The sequence below is a fragment of the Peromyscus maniculatus genome, chromosome 20 (assembly GCF_049852395.1).
Source record: "Peromyscus maniculatus bairdii isolate BWxNUB_F1_BW_parent chromosome 20, HU_Pman_BW_mat_3.1, whole genome shotgun sequence".
NCBI lineage: Eukaryota > Metazoa > Chordata > Mammalia > Rodentia > Cricetidae > Peromyscus > Peromyscus maniculatus.
In genome coordinates this window covers 68,628,394-68,645,968 of record NC_134871.1, presented here as the reverse complement: position 1 = coordinate 68,645,968, position 17,575 = coordinate 68,628,394, and the positions used below count along the sequence as shown (strand labels likewise).

Here is a 17,575-nt window from a genome sequence, read left to right as displayed (position 1 = left end):
GAGGGAACTGGGATATCTGCTAATCTGGCTCTCTAGGTTCCTTGGCCGGGTGATAAACTAGTCCACAAGAAGGGGACAGGCCACAGAGGCTGAAGCACATAAGCAAATAAAAAAAGTTCTAATTATAGGCAGTAGAAACATCAAAAGCATTTTATTGTCCAATTTTGTATGTTAGAAGTTTAGATACAACCAGGCGTGGTGGCATTCACCTTTAATCCCAGCACTTGGGAGGCAGAGGCAGACAGATCTCTGGGTTTGAGGACCACCAAAAACAAAAGAAAGAGAGAAAAAAAAAAAAAAGCCTACTTGCTTTAGACAGGGAGCATAAGATTCTAGTTTTGTATCAGTGTAAAACAACACAAGAACAACCCAGAGAGTAAGAGTTTATTCTGGAAGCCAAATACGGTCCACCATTGCACTGGAATATGGATTCAGGTTACCCCGAATACCACGTTCCAATACGGTAAGAGTTTTCATCAAATTTTTATAGTAACACAACCAAGAAAGCCATAAATTAAGATACTTCCAGCCGGGAGGTGGTGGCGCACACCTTTAATCCCAGCACTTGGGAGGCAGAAGTGGGTGGATCTCTGAGTTCGAGGCCAGCCTGGTCTACAGAGCGAGTTCCAGGAAAGCTAAGGCTACAGTGAGAGACCATGTCTGAAGAGGGGAAAAAAAAGAAAAAGTCCCTGTAATAAAAGTGATCCCAACATCTGTATGGGGCCATTAATCTTTCCCAGGCATTTAGGGTTACTTGTCACTAGTGGCGGATGCCCCAAGGCGTGTGACTCACCCAAGTTGTAAGTGGAGTTTTAGAGCAGGAACCTCATCCAGCAGCTCTAACAAGTCAGGCGTGCTCACTCATCCCAGTGTAACAATCAAGGCAGTAAATAATGGTGTAAGGCAGGGAAGGAGATTTCATCACTCTCAGGGAAAGGAGCACAGAGAGTGAGTCCAGAGCTCCAAGTTCATCTCCAGGGTACGGACAGAAGCTTTGCTTTAAGCAGAGATCTGGGGCAGGAAGAAAGAGATATGCAGAATTAAGAGTACTGCTCAGGAGTGGCCCTGTTTATCACTCTCTCAGCTCCAGTCCTGCAAGGCAGTTGGTAAACTGCTAACCTGATCTTTTGTTGTTAACCTGTGAATCCTGGGTTTCTATGAGGTGATGACCTCTGCACCAGCATGCAGCTTTGGACTCATGGAGGGGGTCCGTCTTCAAAGGCTTACTTTCTGCTTCTTCCTGGAACCCAAGGTGACTGCAGGTGTAGGACAATGACTTGTCGCTGTGCCTTTATCCTTGAGTCAATATTCTTTAGCAAAAGCAGCTTCTAAGTGCTTGCTGCACGTGACTTAGCGGCAGAAGAGTGTGTGTGCCAGAACCGGGTCAAGCCCTTAAGAAGCCTGGTGGCTTTGTTTTCTTTCTTTTAAAGGCAAGCCACCCTACAAAAAAGCTCCAGCTAGATTAACAATGGATAAAAGAACATGTGGAGAGAAAGAAAGGTCATGTGGACAAGCACTGTATCTCGTCCAACAGAAAACAAAAGGCCAAGATATCTGCCACTCTAGACGTCCCAGTTGGACGAAGCTGCTGAGTAAGCCGGATGACACCACACGGAACCAAGAGAAATAACACATACTTGTTCTTTCTATAAGTAATTGTTTTAAGTTGGTAAGTTTTGAGGTGATTGGTTACATATAAAGACTAGGTAGCTGAAAGGGTTTACACACACATAGAGAGAACTGGTCTCATAGATTCTCCAAAAATATTGTCACTAATTGAGATGAAAATGATTTAGAAAACAACTCTTGCCTTTAATCCCAGCACTTGAGAGGCAGAGACAGGTGTATCTCTGTGAGTTTGAGACCAGCCTAGTCTACAAAGTTCCAGGACAGCCAAGGTTGTTGCACAGAGAAACCCTGTCTCCAAACATTCCCACCACCACCCCAAAAAAAAACCTCTTAAACAATGAACATCTCTCTCTCTCTTTTTGTTTTTGTTTTTCAAGACAGGGTTTCTCTGTGTAGCCCTGGCTGTTCTGGATTTCACCCTGTAGACCAGGCTGGCCTCAAACTCACAGAGATCTGCCTGTCTCTACCTTCCAAGTGCTACAATTAAAGGCATGTGCCACCACGACTCAGTTTTTATTAGTTTAGTTTTTTTTTTTTGAACAATGCTTTATTTAATATTATGTTTGTGTTTGTTTTGAGCATTTTAGCTCAGTTTTTGTTTTGCATAGATCTCAGGCTAGGGTGTAGGAGAAGATGCCTTTAATCTTTAATCCCAGAAATTGAGAGGCTGAAGCAGGTAGATCTCTGAGTTTGAGGCTAGCCTGGTCTACATAGTGAGTTCTAGGACAGCCAGGGCTATAGAGAGAAACCTTGTCTCAAAACAAACAAACAAAAGCATCTGTGCAGTTCTGGCTGGCTAAGAACTTACTATGTAACCGATCTGGCCTTGAACTAATATCCATTCTCCTACTTCTGCTTTCTCAAGTGCTGACATGACAGGTACATGGCACAAAGAACTATCACCAAATACCTAAACAAACTGTTTTATTTTCTTCTGTAATGAGGAATTCAGAGGTAGGTAGTCTGTGGCAACACAGTGTTATGGAAATATTTTTCTTTTTATGTTATGTGCATTGATGTTTTGCTATGAGTGTCGGGTCCCCTGGAACTGGAATTACAGTTCTGAGCTGCCATGTGGATGCTGGGAATTGTACCCAGGTCCTCTGGAAGAACAGTGTTCTTAACCATCTCTCCAGCCTCCATGAAAATCTCTCTTATATTCTAAAAGAGTGGAACCTTTGCTGGACCTCACAACCAGAGTTATAACACACCCTGAGTGGGTCACTTAAAACTTAAGCCTGATATCCTGTTTGTTTAAACTGCCTTTAAGAGAACAGTGTAACAAGCGAACTTTCTTGCTTTGTATTTTCCATATAATCACTTTTTATAACCTAAATCTTCAGTTATATACTCCTCCACACCCCTGACCCACGGGTAATGCACATGTGTTGGTGTGTGTATGTGTGTGTGTTATGGTAATAAGTGCTGAAAACAGCACACAGGCAGATGTTGCGGAATATTGCTTACACTGTGTGAAGATGTGTCACTGTGATTGGTTCAAGGAAGAGCTGAACGACCAATAGCTATGCAGGAGAGAACAGGCAGGACTTCTGAGGAGAGAGAGGAACTGGAAGAGGAATGTAGGCACAGAGGACGCCAGTGAGACGCGGAACATGTCGGACATACAGAATGGGAAAAAGGTAAAAAGCTATGTGGCAAAGTGTAGATTAATAAAAACAGGGTAATTAAGTTATAAGTTGGGACCAAGCCTAAGCTAAAGGCCAAGCTTTCATAATTAACAATATAAATCTGTGTCATTATCCGTGGACTGGCTGTCCAGAGAAAGACTGACTGCAAGTAGAAAGCAATTTTATTGTTTTTCCAGACAGGGTTTCTCTGTGTAACAGCCCTGGCTGTCCTGGAACTCACTCTGTAGACCAGGCTGGCCTCAAACTCAAGAGCTCCGCCTGCCTCTGCCTCCTGAGTGCTGGGATTAAAGGTGTGAGCCATCCCCGACCCTCCCACCCCACCAGGCTAGAAAGCAAACTTTATTAACAAATATCCATCACAAGTGCTGAAGCAGCACTTGGGTACTGCTTGATAGCGTTTGTTATCTGGGTCAGTGACTTTATCCCTTGTAACACTCTAGACTTCTGTGAAGCATCCTTCATTCCTTCCCCATGTCTGTGCTGGTCAGTAGAGGGAACAGAGCCCTTTGTTAGGGACACACACCAGGCACACAGACACAGGGGCAGGTCCAAGCAGCACTCGGGCTAGCACAGCTTCAGACTCACACAACGGATAGATGAAGGAAACAGAAGACACAGGGAGATTAGTGGAGTTCAAACCCAGGCTCACGCTGGGTTAAACGACACAAAGGGGAAATGCTTTCATCGCCTTCCTTAATGAGACTCAGACACATTATTGGTGACTCGGAGTTTTTATTATTATTATTGTTGCTGTTGTTGTTTTGTTTTGTTTTGTTTTGAGACAGGGTTTCTCTGTGTAGCTTTGCACCTGTCCTGGAACTCACTCTGTAGTCCAGGCTGGCCTCGAACTCACAGAGATCCGCCTGGCTCTGCCTCCCGAGTGCTGGGATTAAAGGAGTTTATCATTAACGTGTTCAAACTGATGAAGCAGTCCCAGGCTCATGTAGCTCCGCGATGTCACAGGGACCTAGATCCCACTTTCCTCCACCGTACCATATGACATGATGTTTATCATCATGGCCGTCATTGCCCCACATTCTAGGAAAGAAAAAAGAGAAGAGATGTATGTGTTAGAAACTCTTTTCCTTTTTGTTGTTTGTTTCTGAGATAGGGTTTCATTATGTAGCCCTGGCTGTCCTGGAACTCACTCTGTAGACCAGGCTGGCCTCGAACTCACAGAGATCTGCCTGCCTCTGCCTCCCGAGTGATAGGATTAAAGGTATGTGCCACCACGCCCATCCTCTACCTTTCTTTTTACTTATTTTTTAAATTCTGTGAATGCATGTGTCCCTGGTGTGTACACCCATGAATGCAGGTGCCCGGAGGCCAGAGGCATTGGATCCCCTGGAGCTGAGTTAACAGGCAGTTGTGAGGCACCTGGTAGAGGTGGGGGACCCCAACTCGGGTTTTCTCAACCGCTGCGCCGTAGCTCTAGCCCTTCCACCTTAGTTTTTAGGCAAGGTCTCTCACTGAGCCTAGAGCTCCTAGACGCGGCTAGCGTGGCTACTCAGAGAGCACCAGGGGTACTTCTCCCCCGTTCCTGCTTCCCACACTGCCAGACCCAGCTTTTATGTGGTTACTGGGCATCAAAGTTATGTCCTCACCACTGTGCAGCAGATTCTGCCTGCTGAGCCATTTCCTGGGCCGGTGCATTTTACTTCAACTATATTTTATTTTTTAAACATTTATTTAGAATGTGTGTGTGTGTTGGGGGGTACACATGCAAAGTGTGCAGGGAACTCCAGGGATGCAGCTTTTGTGGGACTTTCTCCTATACTGGGGTAACCTTTTCACTGACGCAACTGCATCAGTCAGTCCATCAATGTTTGGAGTGCCTAGCAGATGTAGCTCACGGCAGCCAGGAAGTGAAAGACAGGAAGACAATGGGTCATATCCTAGTGTCCACTTCAAAGATATGCCCCCAATGACTGATATTCCTTCCTCTAGTTCCTACCGCCCAATAGTGCACTGCTGGGGATCATGCCTTCAGCACTGGGGCGTCTGGGGGACACTCAAGCCTAAGCCACAGTAAGCATCTAGGGTGTCCTTTCTCCCACTCTTTCCAGCTGAGAGAAAGGTACTCAGTGCTCGTTCCCAGGGGTAAATCAGAGCAAACCTTTCCGCTCCCAACACTTGCCTTCCTAGCCTCCTCCTTCAGAACTGAACCTGGCTCTGACCAATGGGATATAAAAAACAAGCCATGGGGGCAGGGTTTCTGATAACGTTGTCCCTCCCTGATAGTGATGCTCCTGTAAGGACCACCACCCCCATTCATTTTGAGAAACAGGTGCTCACTGTGTCCCCAAGGCTGGTCTCAAACTTATTATCTTCCTGCCGCAGCCTTCTAAGAAACTGAGATTAAAAGTGTGTAGCTAGCCCCTCCCACTTGCCACAGATGGTACTCACTTGGCCAGGGATGACTCAGCCGGACATAAGGGAGGCAGTGGTGGCACTGCTCTGTCTTACGTTTTCTCTTCCTTTCCACCCGTGGATCATGATGCTGTGCCTAAGTGATTTCAGTAGTATGACAAGGAGGACATGCTCCCTCTTCCTGTCAAAGAGAAGGGTTTTGGAGGGGGAAGTCGGATAAAGAATGCAGTTTCCATGTGTTTATGTATTTGCGCGTTTTGTCTGCATGACTGTTTGTGTACCACGTGCACGCCTGATGCTCTTGGAGGTCAGAGGGCACCAGATCTCCTGGAACTAGAGTTGCAGACTATTGTGAGCCACTATGTGAATGCTGGGAACTGAGCCTGGATCCTCTGCAAGAGCAACAAGTGCTCTTAACTAAGTCAACTCTCCAGCCCCAGCAGGTTTTTGGTTTTTTTTGAGATAAGTTTCTCTGTGTAGTCCTGGCTATCCTGGAACTTGCTCTATAGACCGGACAGCCTCAGAGATCCGCCTGCCTCCGCCTCCTAAGTGTTGTGCCACCACTGCCTATTTGGGCACCAGCAGGTTTTTGTTTTTTGTTTGTTTGTTTGTTTTTTTGAGACAGGGTTTCTTTGTATTGCCTTGTACCTTTCCTGGAACTCACTCTGTAGCCCAGGCTGGCCTCAAACTCACAGAGATCTGCCTGCCTCTGCCTCCCGAGTACTGGGATTAAAGGCGTGAGCCACCACCGCCTGGCCTAGCCCCAGCAGTTTTAATGTATAATTAATTGTGCATGTGAAAATAAAATTATTAGTTCTTTTAGTTTCCCCCCCCAAAAAAAAAAAAAAAAGATCATTTAATCCCAGCACTTAAGAGACAAAGGCACAGAAATCTCTGGGTTTGAGGCCAGCCAGGTCTGTAGAGTGAGTTCTAGAACAGTCAGAACTACACAGAGAAACCCTGTCTTGAAAACCAAAAATCAAAAACTAAACAAAGTCACCTCAGGGGCTGGAGATATTTCTCAGTCAGTAGAGTGCTTGTTGCCCTAGAAATCGTAAGCCCTGGTTCAATCCCCAGCACCGTGGTGGTCTGCACCTGTAATCTTATCAATCAAAAGGTGGAGGCAGGATGATTGGCAGTTTAGTATTATCCTTGGCTGTGTAGGGAATTTGAGGCCAGACTGGGCTAGAGACCTTGTCTCCAAAAATGAAAGTTAATGAAGCTGGGAATGCTAGCTCATACCAATACTTGAAAGTTTCAGGTAGATGAATGCCAACAGTTTAGGGCCAGCCTGGGCTCTTCAGTGAGTTCTAGTGGTAAAGCACTTGCCTAGCATGCATCAATCCTTGGGTTCAATTCCTAGAACCACCCCTGATGAGAAGAGGAAGAAGAGAAGTAAGGGGAAGCGAGGCAACCAGGGGTGGTGGGTCATCCCTGTAACCCTAGCGCTTGGGACACTAGTGCAGGAAGACCAGAGTTCAAGGCTAGCTTGGAAAACAGAGTGAGTTCCAAGTCCACTTATTTGCAGTTCAAGATCCTTTCTCAAAAAATCCAAAGGTGAATGCTGGGTGGTGGTGGCGCACGCCTTTAACCCCAGCACTCAGGAGGCAGATCCAGGCGGATCTCTCTGAGTTCAAGCCCAGCCTGGTCTACAGAGTAAGATCCAGGACAGACACCAAAACTACACAGGGAAACCCTGTCTGGAAAAGCCAAAAAAATTTTTTTAAAAAAATCCAAAGGTGAGCCGAGCAGTGGTGGCGCACGCCTTTAATCCCAGCACTCGGGAGGCAGAGGCAGGCAGATCTCTGTGAGTTCGAGGCCAGCCTGGGCTACCAAGTAAGTCCCAGGAAAGGTGCAAAGCTACACAGAGAAACCCTGTCTCGAAAAAAAAACCAAAAAAAAAATCCAAAGGTGGAAAAAAATGAAAGAAGTTCATCTGCATGCAAGATTCAGGTGGAAGGCATGCACGTGCATTTACACACCTCTACAAAATGCACCACATTATTAACAGTGTAAGTTTGTTGTCCGTAGGAAGCAATGGGTGAAGGCTTCACCAAATCTCACGAAGGTAACAAGTTAATATGAACTGGAATTCTTACTGCTATATCCACCCTGTTATTTTTACACCATCACTGTTGAGGAGAGGAGACAGGACGAGGTTGGAGGGATACAGCAAAGAGCCCTCGTCCTTCCCGACACGCACTTGACTGCGTCAGAAGTTCTATACAGTTGACTGGAGACTGTCCTACATAGAAACTTTTCCTTTCTTTCTTTCTTTCTTCTTTTTTTAAATGTTTTAATTTCTTTTTATGGTGTTTTGCCTGCATGTATATCTGTGTGAGGGTGTTGGAGTCTGGAACTGGAGTTACAGACAGTTGTGAGCTGCCGTGTGGGTGCTGGGAATTGAACCTGGGTCGTCTAAAAGAGCAGCCAGTGCTCTTAACTGATGAGCCATCTCTCCAGCCCCCCTACATAGAAACTTTACACAGAAATTATATTCCCTTCCTAAAAACATCATAAACAACACCATTAAGATAGAGAAATTCATGCTCAGGATTACATACATGCGTAACACAGGACTCTAGAAAATGGAGCAAGTCCTCAGTGAATCCGTGCTAATGACATGCGTAAGGCCAAGTCAAGGACTACAGAGCCTCAGGTCTATGGAATAGATCTTCACCCTGGAGTGAGGTCCAGAGGCAAAGCAAAGTCTTCCTCAGAGGACCGGGTCCCAGTGTTTGTGTGTGTGTGTGCAGAAAATGTCCAGACAGCTTCTTCCACCCTTGTATTTATGTCCTGAAGCCTGCTCCCCTACAGACACTGCTCCTGTGAGATCAGCTAAGCCCTCTCCTGGACCCAGCTGGACACCGTAGGCCCTGCCCCACGTCCTCTGTACTTGATAACCCCACTTCTCTGTTCAACTCGACATAACAAACACGCTTAGCTTCCAGAGGCTGCCGTTCGTTTCTCTAGACGAGCCCACACCACCCCATCACAGCTTCCTGTCTATGTATGTCTTGTCTTCATTCCCTCTCCGCCCCAGTCAGGTCTGACCCTGGGGCCATGTTGGATGTGGCACAGGATGCTCAGCAGGTGCCATCTGCCAAACCTAACAGCATCTGCTGCCAAACCTAACTTGAGTTGGATCCCTGGGCCCTACAAGGTAGAGGAGACAGCGGATTCCTGCAATTTGTCCTAGGACCTCCATATGTGCTCTGCGGCACACACCACATATGCACAGATAAATAAATATAATAAAAAGTTGTTTAAAAAGTTTGTCTTCGAGCCGGGTGATGATGGTGCCTGCCTTAGTCCCAGCACTTGGGAGGCAGAGGCAGGTGGATCTTTGTGAGTTTGAGGCCAGTCTGGTCTACAGAGCAAGTTCCAGGACATCCAGGGCTACACAGAGAAACACTGTTTCCAAAAACAACAACAAGTTTGTCTTGGTTAAGATGGTTCAGAGGGTCAAGCATTTGCTTCAGAATTCTGATGACCTGAATCTGATTCCTGGGACACAGAAACGTGGAAGGAGAGAACTGTCTCCCAAAAGTTGTCCTCTATCCTCCACACGTGGCAGCTGCACATGCCCTGCCTGTTGTGGAATATTACTTTAGGTATATAACGGTGTGTTACGTTTGTTTATGCTGCATTTGTTTAATTATGTAAAGATGTGTTGCTGTTTTACTGTGCTTGCCTAAGGCACCTGATTGTTCCAATAAAAAGCTGAATGGCCAATAGCTAGGCAGGAGAGGGACAGGTAGGGCTGGCAGGCAGGGAGAACAAATAGGAGAGAGGAGAGAAAACAAGAGAGAAGACGGTGGAGAAAGAAAGGGGGCTGTCCAGGGCCAGCCAGACACAGAGTAGGACATACAGGAGGGGAGAAAGGTAAAAAGCCCCAAGGCAAACCGTAGATGAAGAGAAACAGGCTAATTTAAGTTATAAGAGCTAATGGGACAAGCGTAAGCTAAGGCTGAGCATCACCTACATGGGCACATGGGTGAGCACATGTGTGTGAGCATGCATGTGATCAATTTTTAGGGTTTTTTGGTTTTGTTTTAAATTTATCACATTTACATATTTATGGGTGGGTATATTTTTGTTCCCCCCTTGTTTGCTTTTGATACATGGTTTCACTGACCTGGAATTAGCCCAGAAAGGCCTGCCTGGCTAGCCACTAAGCTTCAGGGGTCTGCCAGTTCTGCAGCACGAGCAATACAAGCAGAAGCCACCATGATGGGGTTTTTTTTTCCCCCTCGGGTTCTGGAGAATCAAACTCAGGTCCTAATTGAGCGATTTCCTCAGCCCAGATCACCTCTTTTAAACAATGTAACTCCAAAAGGCCCCCGGAATTACCTACATAGTTGCTGCTGAAGCGCTTCCGGCCTTCCTCTTCTAACCCTAGCCCCTCAGATCAGGTGTCTGCTTTCTCCTAATTAACTGGCTGAGGCATTCCTTTACTGGGACTCTTGGAATTCGCCTGGGCTGCACTGTGTCAGGAATCCCAGGGCACCTGACTAAGAGGCGCCCGCGGCTCTGAAAGGGGGAGTTGTCGGCCGGCAAGGGCTGTGTTCCGGGCTGCCACTGCCAGGAAGACATTTTGAATAGTTTAGTAATTGCGATCTGTTCCGTGAGGGCGAATTCAAAGCCACATGTTAGCCCTAACCACGTTACGAATTCCTATGGTCAGTGGTAGTTGATTGACTATAATCTGGTCATCATAGCACACAACACAACGCCAAGCAATCCAATCCTTTAAGAAAATTTGTATAGCACAAGAAATCCTCGCTCTCTATATTGGATGAGACATTTTCCTTCTAGTTCCTCACTCCTTCAAATTTAGCTACCGTTTCAAATGTTTTAAAAATCTTTTTGAAAGATTTAGGGCTTCTCCATCAAGTTGGTAGCTTAAGGCTAAAGATGGGGCCTAGCCGGTCCTTATTTTAACATTTGGATGATTCAAGTTGCTTCCAGCACTTGGGGCTCCCTTTAGTTTCGAGAAGGAGCCATCACAGTACACCAAGGGTAGCTGCCGGGCTTTATCAAGGGCCCTCACAGTAGCAGGTAAGCAGGGAACGCACAGCCTTTAAAGGAAGCGAGGAGAAAAGGCAAAACTCACGCATCCCGGATAATAATGGGCTGAGCTACCGGGACCACACGTTCCTGCCTTCTAGGGTGCTTCCCCTTGAACCCCTGCGGACCTCTCAGGCCCGGGGTCCGCCCAGATCGCGGGAGCAGCCTCCCGGGGGCCCCCAGGCCCGCTCCCCCTGCCGCAGCGCCCGCGCCCGCTCCCAGCTCCCGCTCCGCATTGCAGCGGCGCGCCCCAGTCCGCAGCCCCGGCGGCGCGCGCCCCGGCGGCGGCCCCGCCCCGGCGAGCACCCGGCGGGGAGGAGGCTGCGAGCCGAGCCCGCCTCTGCGGCGGTCAGGCCGGGCGCCCAATGGACGCGGCTGGCCGGGGGAGGGACCGTGGCCACCCGGCCGCGCCCGCCCCGCCCCGGCGGCTACTTAAGAGGCGCCCGCGCCGCCGCCTCTGCCTCATTGCGTTACTTACCTCGACTCTTAGCTGTCGGGAACGGTAACCGGGACCCGGTGTTCTGCTTCTCTCACCCTCGCCTTCTAACCCGTAGCTACTACCATGGTGAGCGCATCGGGTGTGGGCAGGGGGAGCGGGAGGGGACGGGAGGGCGGCTCGCTGGGGCCCCCGGGGCCCGGGCGTGTGCGAACCGGAGAGCGTGGGGCCCAGGCTGCGGGGCGACGCCCGGGGTCTGGCGTTGGGGGGGGCGTGCGGGAAGGGGCGCCCCCGGATCCTCCCGGACTCCGGGTCTGCATCCGTATCGGTGCAGGAGCTGCGGCATGGCGCTCTCCGACCCCAGCCTTCCCGCCCGCGGGCCCTTCCCCCACGCTCGGCTGCGCGGGCGCGAGCACCGAGCCTCTTCCCCGCCCTCACTTCCTCTTCGGCGCCAAAGGGCGGGGGCGGGAAGGCGCCGGGGACAAAGGACGCATGCGCGACCGTTAGGTTCCCGCCGCCGCCGCCAGTGCGCGCCAGTGCGCGGCGGGAACCGCCTCTGCAGAGTGCGCGTGCGCGCTGGGGCACTGCGGGTTTCCTCCGTTCAGGGTGTGTCTCCCTGGACCTGTGGGTTTGGGGGTGGCGGGGCGGGGGACGAACCCAGGCCCTCGCATTCTAAGCTGCCGAGGTACAACCTCAGCCTTGACCTTCCTTTTGCTTTTAACGAAGGGAATGAGGAATATGGGGAGGGTTTCCTCAACTGCATTCCACCATGCGCAACTCGCCCACAGCATGGAGTCCCAGCGGTCTCGAGTTAGGAATTTATGGGGGGCCAGGGGGCCACACTGCAGGGTTTTCTGGGGAACAGAAATGGGACCTGGGCGGTTGATCATCTCCTGCCGGACCGGAGCAGAGGTGGAGGAGCTGAGCTCGGTGCCCACCAGCAGCCTCCCGGGCGCCTGGCTGCCTGCTCTCCTGGCTCGTTTGTCTGGTTCGGCAGAGCCCTGCCCCTTGTCCCTGCTGCAGCGAGACATCTCCCCTCACTGCTCAGCCACCCGCTTCCTCTGCCTAGAGCTGTCCGGAAATCGGGACACAAGGCAGAAGGAGAACTCGGAGGACGGAGGGTGTCTTGGTTTTTAAAAAGAGGAAGTATGACTAAGAACTCCTAGGTGTGAAAAGGGGAAATCGGCTGTTTTTTTGTTTTTTTTTTTTGTTTTTTTTTTTTTGCTTTAAATAAAGAAATGCTTGCGAGTTTTAAGGTCACGTTGTGCCTGTGAGCTAGAACACCAGCTGCTTTTGGCGTTGCTAATTTTTTTTCCCCCACCTTCCTCTCATTCCACAGCGTGAGTGCATCTCCATCCACGTTGGCCAGGCTGGTGTCCAGATCGGCAATGCCTGCTGGGAACTCTACTGTCTGGAACATGGCATCCAGCCTGACGGCCAGATGCCCAGTGACAAGACCATCGGGGGAGGAGATGACTCCTTCAACACCTTCTTCAGTGAGACAGGCGCTGGCAAGCATGTGCCCAGGGCCGTGTTCGTAGACCTGGAACCCACGGTTATAGGTAAATGGACCAGGAGCTTCCCTGAGGCATTCTGTCCTGCTCACAGACTCAGAGTCTCTTCGGACACCGAACAGTGAGTGAGCGTGTGCGGATTGTTGGTGGGTGGCTGACTGCTTCTCCTTTTCCAGATGAAGTTCGCACTGGGACCTACCGCCAGCTCTTCCACCCTGAGCAGCTCATCACAGGCAAGGAGGATGCTGCCAATAACTATGCCCGGGGCCACTACACCATTGGCAAGGAGATCATTGACCTTGTCTTGGACCGAATCCGCAAGCTGGTAAATGCCATAGATGGGTACATTTAAAATGCAGTTAGAGGGTTCTGGTGTTGAGTGTGCTTGCCAATACAACAATACATTTTCTTTTCTCCTACAGGCTGACCAGTGCACGGGTCTTCAGGGCTTCTTGGTTTTCCACAGCTTTGGTGGTGGTACTGGCTCTGGGTTCACCTCCCTGCTGATGGAGCGGCTCTCTGTTGATTACGGAAAGAAGTCCAAGCTGGAGTTCTCCATCTACCCAGCCCCCCAGGTTTCCACTGCTGTGGTTGAGCCCTACAATTCCATCCTCACCACCCACACCACCCTGGAGCACTCTGATTGTGCCTTCATGGTAGACAACGAGGCCATCTATGACATCTGTCGTAGAAACCTCGACATTGAGCGCCCAACCTACACTAACCTTAACCGCCTTATTAGCCAGATTGTGTCTTCCATCACTGCTTCCCTCAGATTTGATGGGGCCCTGAATGTTGACCTGACAGAATTCCAGACCAACCTGGTGCCCTACCCTCGCATCCACTTCCCTCTGGCCACCTATGCCCCTGTCATCTCTGCTGAGAAAGCCTACCATGAGCAGCTTTCTGTAGCAGAGATCACCAATGCCTGCTTTGAGCCAGCCAACCAGATGGTGAAATGCGACCCTCGCCATGGTAAATACATGGCTTGCTGCCTGCTGTACCGTGGTGATGTGGTTCCCAAAGATGTCAATGCTGCTATTGCCACCATCAAGACCAAGCGCAGTATCCAGTTTGTAGATTGGTGCCCCACTGGCTTCAAGGTTGGCATTAATTACCAGCCTCCCACCGTGGTACCTGGTGGGGACCTGGCCAAGGTCCAGAGGGCTGTGTGCATGCTGAGCAACACCACAGCCATCGCTGAGGCCTGGGCTCGCCTAGATCACAAGTTTGATCTGATGTACGCCAAGCGTGCCTTTGTGCACTGGTATGTGGGTGAGGGCATGGAGGAGGGGGAGTTCTCTGAGGCCCGTGAGGACATGGCTGCCCTGGAGAAGGATTATGAGGAAGTGGGTGTGGATTCTGTTGAAGGAGAGGGTGAGGAAGAAGGAGAGGAATACTAATGCATCCTGTAAACCCCTGGATCATGTCAAACTCCCAGAACTTCAACATTAGCTGACAGGCAGCACTGATGATGCTTCTGACCGTGTTACCTTCAATTCTGTGATCATGTCTTCTCCATGTGTCCCTGTATGTGTTTTCCATGATGTCTCAAAGTAAAAGCTTTAAGAAAATTGGTTTCTGTATACTTTTTTGTTTGGTATGAGTATCCTGTGTCCCAGACCAGCCTTACTTAATCCTACAATCTTGATGCCCTGGGGTAGTAATCACTATCACTCACCGATTGAGTGCTGCTTGTGTGTCAGGGGAGCACTGGACAGTGAACAGCATTCCCTAACTACTGTGCTATTCTAAAGTCACGATGCTTGGGAAAGTCCATGTGACATGTTAGTGACCCAGACCCCACACTACCAAAATGTCCAATGATCCTTGAGGCTGGCTTGGTACAAGCCTTTAATACCTGCACTTAGGATGCAAAAACAGTTATAGGCCAGCTGGAGCTACACAGTACTGGGAAGTGTGTATTGAGAACAATCTTGAGGGTGATGGACAGCCCTGTTTGAGGATTATGACCTATGGAACAACATAAGACCTGTGTTCAATGATTGGTGCCCAAGTCTCCAGAGGTGTAAATTAACAGTGGTCGTCTCTTACCAAGAAAGAACCAAAGAATACATAGTCCAGTCTCCTGGTAAGGGTTGCGTTGCAGGCAGTGGGAACGTGTGTCAGTGTTAGGACTCAATTTACACCACTAAGCGTGAGGAAATTTGTACTTGAGATGGTGCCAAAGGCCTCACGTGCTGGGCAAAGGCTGCACCTCTTTCACTTTGAGATGGTCTCATTGCCATGCTGGTCTTGCTATCCACTCAGTCTGTAGCCCAGGGCTGCTTCCACCTCCAGAGTGTGAGATTAAAGACACGAACCTCTGCCAGAAGTAAAAGCTGGAGGATCAGGAATACAAGGCTAGCCTGAGCTACAGAAGACCCTGTCCCAAGAAAAAATGGAAAACAAAACCACACAAACTAGGTGCGGTGGCTGAGTAAGTTAAGGAAGAGTGCCTCAAGAGTGAGAAGCAGCAAGTCTACCCTACTCAAGCCCCGCATCCCAGTGAGGTGCTATCACAACCACCAAGGTAGGGCCTACAGAGATGAGAGGACAGTGCTTATTCAGAGGACCCAAGTTCACCCAAGCAGCCATATCTGTTGGCTAACTGCAGCTCCAGGGAGGACTAACCCCTCAGACTTCTGACACCAGCACTCACGTGACCCACTCACATACTATAAAAATCTAAAAAAACCTAAACGAGGTGGACAACTGAAAAACGCTGAAGTTGACCTCTGGCCTCCACACATGCTCACACTTGTGTACGATCATACACATCCACACATGCGTACAGAGAACACATCTTTTTACAAGGGGGATTGTGTCAGGGTGGTGCTGCAAACCTTTAATCTCAGCACGCAAAAGGCAGAGGCAGGTGAATTTCCGATTTCAAGGCAGGCCTCTTTCACACTGAGTTCCAGGACAGACAGGACTGCACAGAGCCTGTCTCAAAACAACAAATTTAGGGATTGCAGGCCTGTGTTTGTAGCTCGGTTTGGTAGGTGTCTGCCTAGTGTGCACGAAACCCTGAGTTCGATCCCTAGCTCTGAACTCCACCTGGCATGGGGGCTGAGGCCTAAACTCTCAGCACTCACAGGGTGGAGGCCGGGATCAGAAGTTGTTCAAGGTGCAGTACCTGGTAAAGCCTGTGGTGTACTGAAGGCTCTACAAAGAAGAAATCAGGGTGATCCCCCTCTTAGGCCAACTTTTTTAACTTTATCCTTCTTAGGCCGATCTTTAACTTTATCCTTCTGACTCAGCTTCCCAAATCTTAGCATTACAGGCAAGTACAACTGCATGTGGCCATCTTAGGATCTTTACTGTTTAGTCAACATAAACTTCAACATTTTATAACACACACACATTCCTTACAGCCCTGGTCCTCCATAAGCACTTCTAGAGAAGGTGAGTCCCAAAGACCTATCCCTAGGGATCAGAGAAGGTGAGTCCCAGAGGCCTATCCCTAGGGATCAGAGGTGAGTCCCAGAGGCCTATCCCTAGGGATCAGAGAGACTTGACTCTTGTTCTGTCACGAAGCCCAAGACCTTCTGGGCCCGTTTATTCATTTGCACTACAGATTCTCATAACCACGCCTTGTTCGTAGGAGTTAACAAGTAGAGACAGACCCTGTTGGTCCTGGAAGCTTACGAGCGGAGCAGGAAATAGTTCCCTCCTTCGACCGTATGGATTCTGGGGATCACACTTAGATGATCTAACTTGACATCTCATTGGCCAAAATATTTGCCAAAACAAAACAAAACAAAAAAACAACAGGCAGGGCCGTGGTGTCGCACGCCTTTAATCCCAGCACTCGGGAGGCAGAGCCAGGCGGATCTCTGTGAGTTCGAGGCCAGCCTGGTCTATAGAGCGAGTTCCAGGGAGGGCTCCAAAGCCACACAGAGAAAATTTGTCTCAGGGGGAAAAAAAAAAAACAAAAAACAAAAAAACACACCACAACAACAGAAAACACACAATGCTAAAATGCATCCAGAGCTTAGCATTCTTCCCCTTCTTGAGGTCAGTATTAAATTGGGAAGACTCCAGGTGGTTCTTCATCTTACAGATGACAGATTTAATTGGCAAGGAAGAAAGGCAATGATACCACAGCTTTGTGATCTGCCTTAAATACTGCCTGTTAAGAGAGCAGAGGGAATATCAGTCTTTCAGCCTGAGGGGGAATCCATGCTGTGATCCAGGGTAGAGACTCAGAGTAAAAGAATTAATGGAGGAAGGCAGGAAGAATATTTTAGCCTGAGATGGCACTGACCCCTCCCAATCCCATAAAATGCCTAGCAAATTCCTTAATGCCCTGCAGATGGCACCACCGACAAGGAGTTCTCCCTCCAGGAGCTCCGAGCTGAGCTGTGTGAACTCTGCCCTTGCCATCACCTTGGAGCTAAGACTCAAAAAAATGCAACAAACAGGAAGTGACTGACAGGCATCCCTAGCATTCCCAGGCTTGTCAGTTTGTTCTGACAATTAGTGGAGGGAGCTGTGCCCGGTATTAGGTCACTGTGACTCAGGCAGCCAGAGGCAACGCCACACCCAAGAGGCGAGCTCCAACCTCCACCCCTCCTCCAGGACAATTGAAAAGCACGGCCTTGGGGTCCACATAAACTAGGGAGAGAATGTTGCTACATTACATAAACTCAATAATGATACAAAGTAATAATCACCGAGGATCATCTCGCTGCTGCTACTTCTGTCAGTATGTTGCTAAGACTAGCTTCCTCCTCTCCGCCACCTGGTCCACAAGCCACGCCCAACCGACAGCTTGCTGTATGCTACTGTGTTCATGTGTTCAGAATGAAAACCTTAAATAAGGAAGGCGGAGTCACGGGGCAGCGGTGGCACACGCCTTTGATCCCAGCACTCGGGAGGCAGAGGCAGGTGAATCTCGTGTG

General features: G+C 49.2%; 2 protein-coding genes across 2 annotated transcripts; one reads left to right on the top strand and one right to left on the bottom strand.

The window, feature by feature from the left end:
* Positions 1 to 3,705: 3,705 nt before the first annotated feature.
* Positions 3,706 to 11,184, bottom strand: LOC107400885 (uncharacterized). Its single transcript, XM_076555690.1, has 3 exons — positions 11,120 to 11,184; positions 10,765 to 11,058; positions 3,706 to 4,316 (listed from the first exon to the last, which is right to left on the bottom strand). The coding sequence occupies exons 1-3, from the start codon at positions 11,182 to 11,184 to the stop codon at positions 4,193 to 4,195; spliced, it is 483 nt and encodes a 160-aa protein (XP_076411805.1). The 3' UTR covers positions 3,706 to 4,192.
* On the top strand, positions 11,128 to 14,242 carry Tuba1b (tubulin alpha 1b). The gene is made up of 4 exons (XM_076556730.1): positions 11,128 to 11,283; positions 12,494 to 12,716; positions 12,845 to 12,993; positions 13,091 to 14,242. Exons 1-4 carry the CDS (start codon positions 11,281 to 11,283, stop codon positions 14,069 to 14,071), a joined length of 1,356 nt encoding a protein of 451 aa, XP_076412845.1. The 5' UTR covers positions 11,128 to 11,280; the 3' UTR covers positions 14,072 to 14,242.
* The last annotated feature ends 3,333 nt before the right edge of the window (positions 14,243 to 17,575 follow it).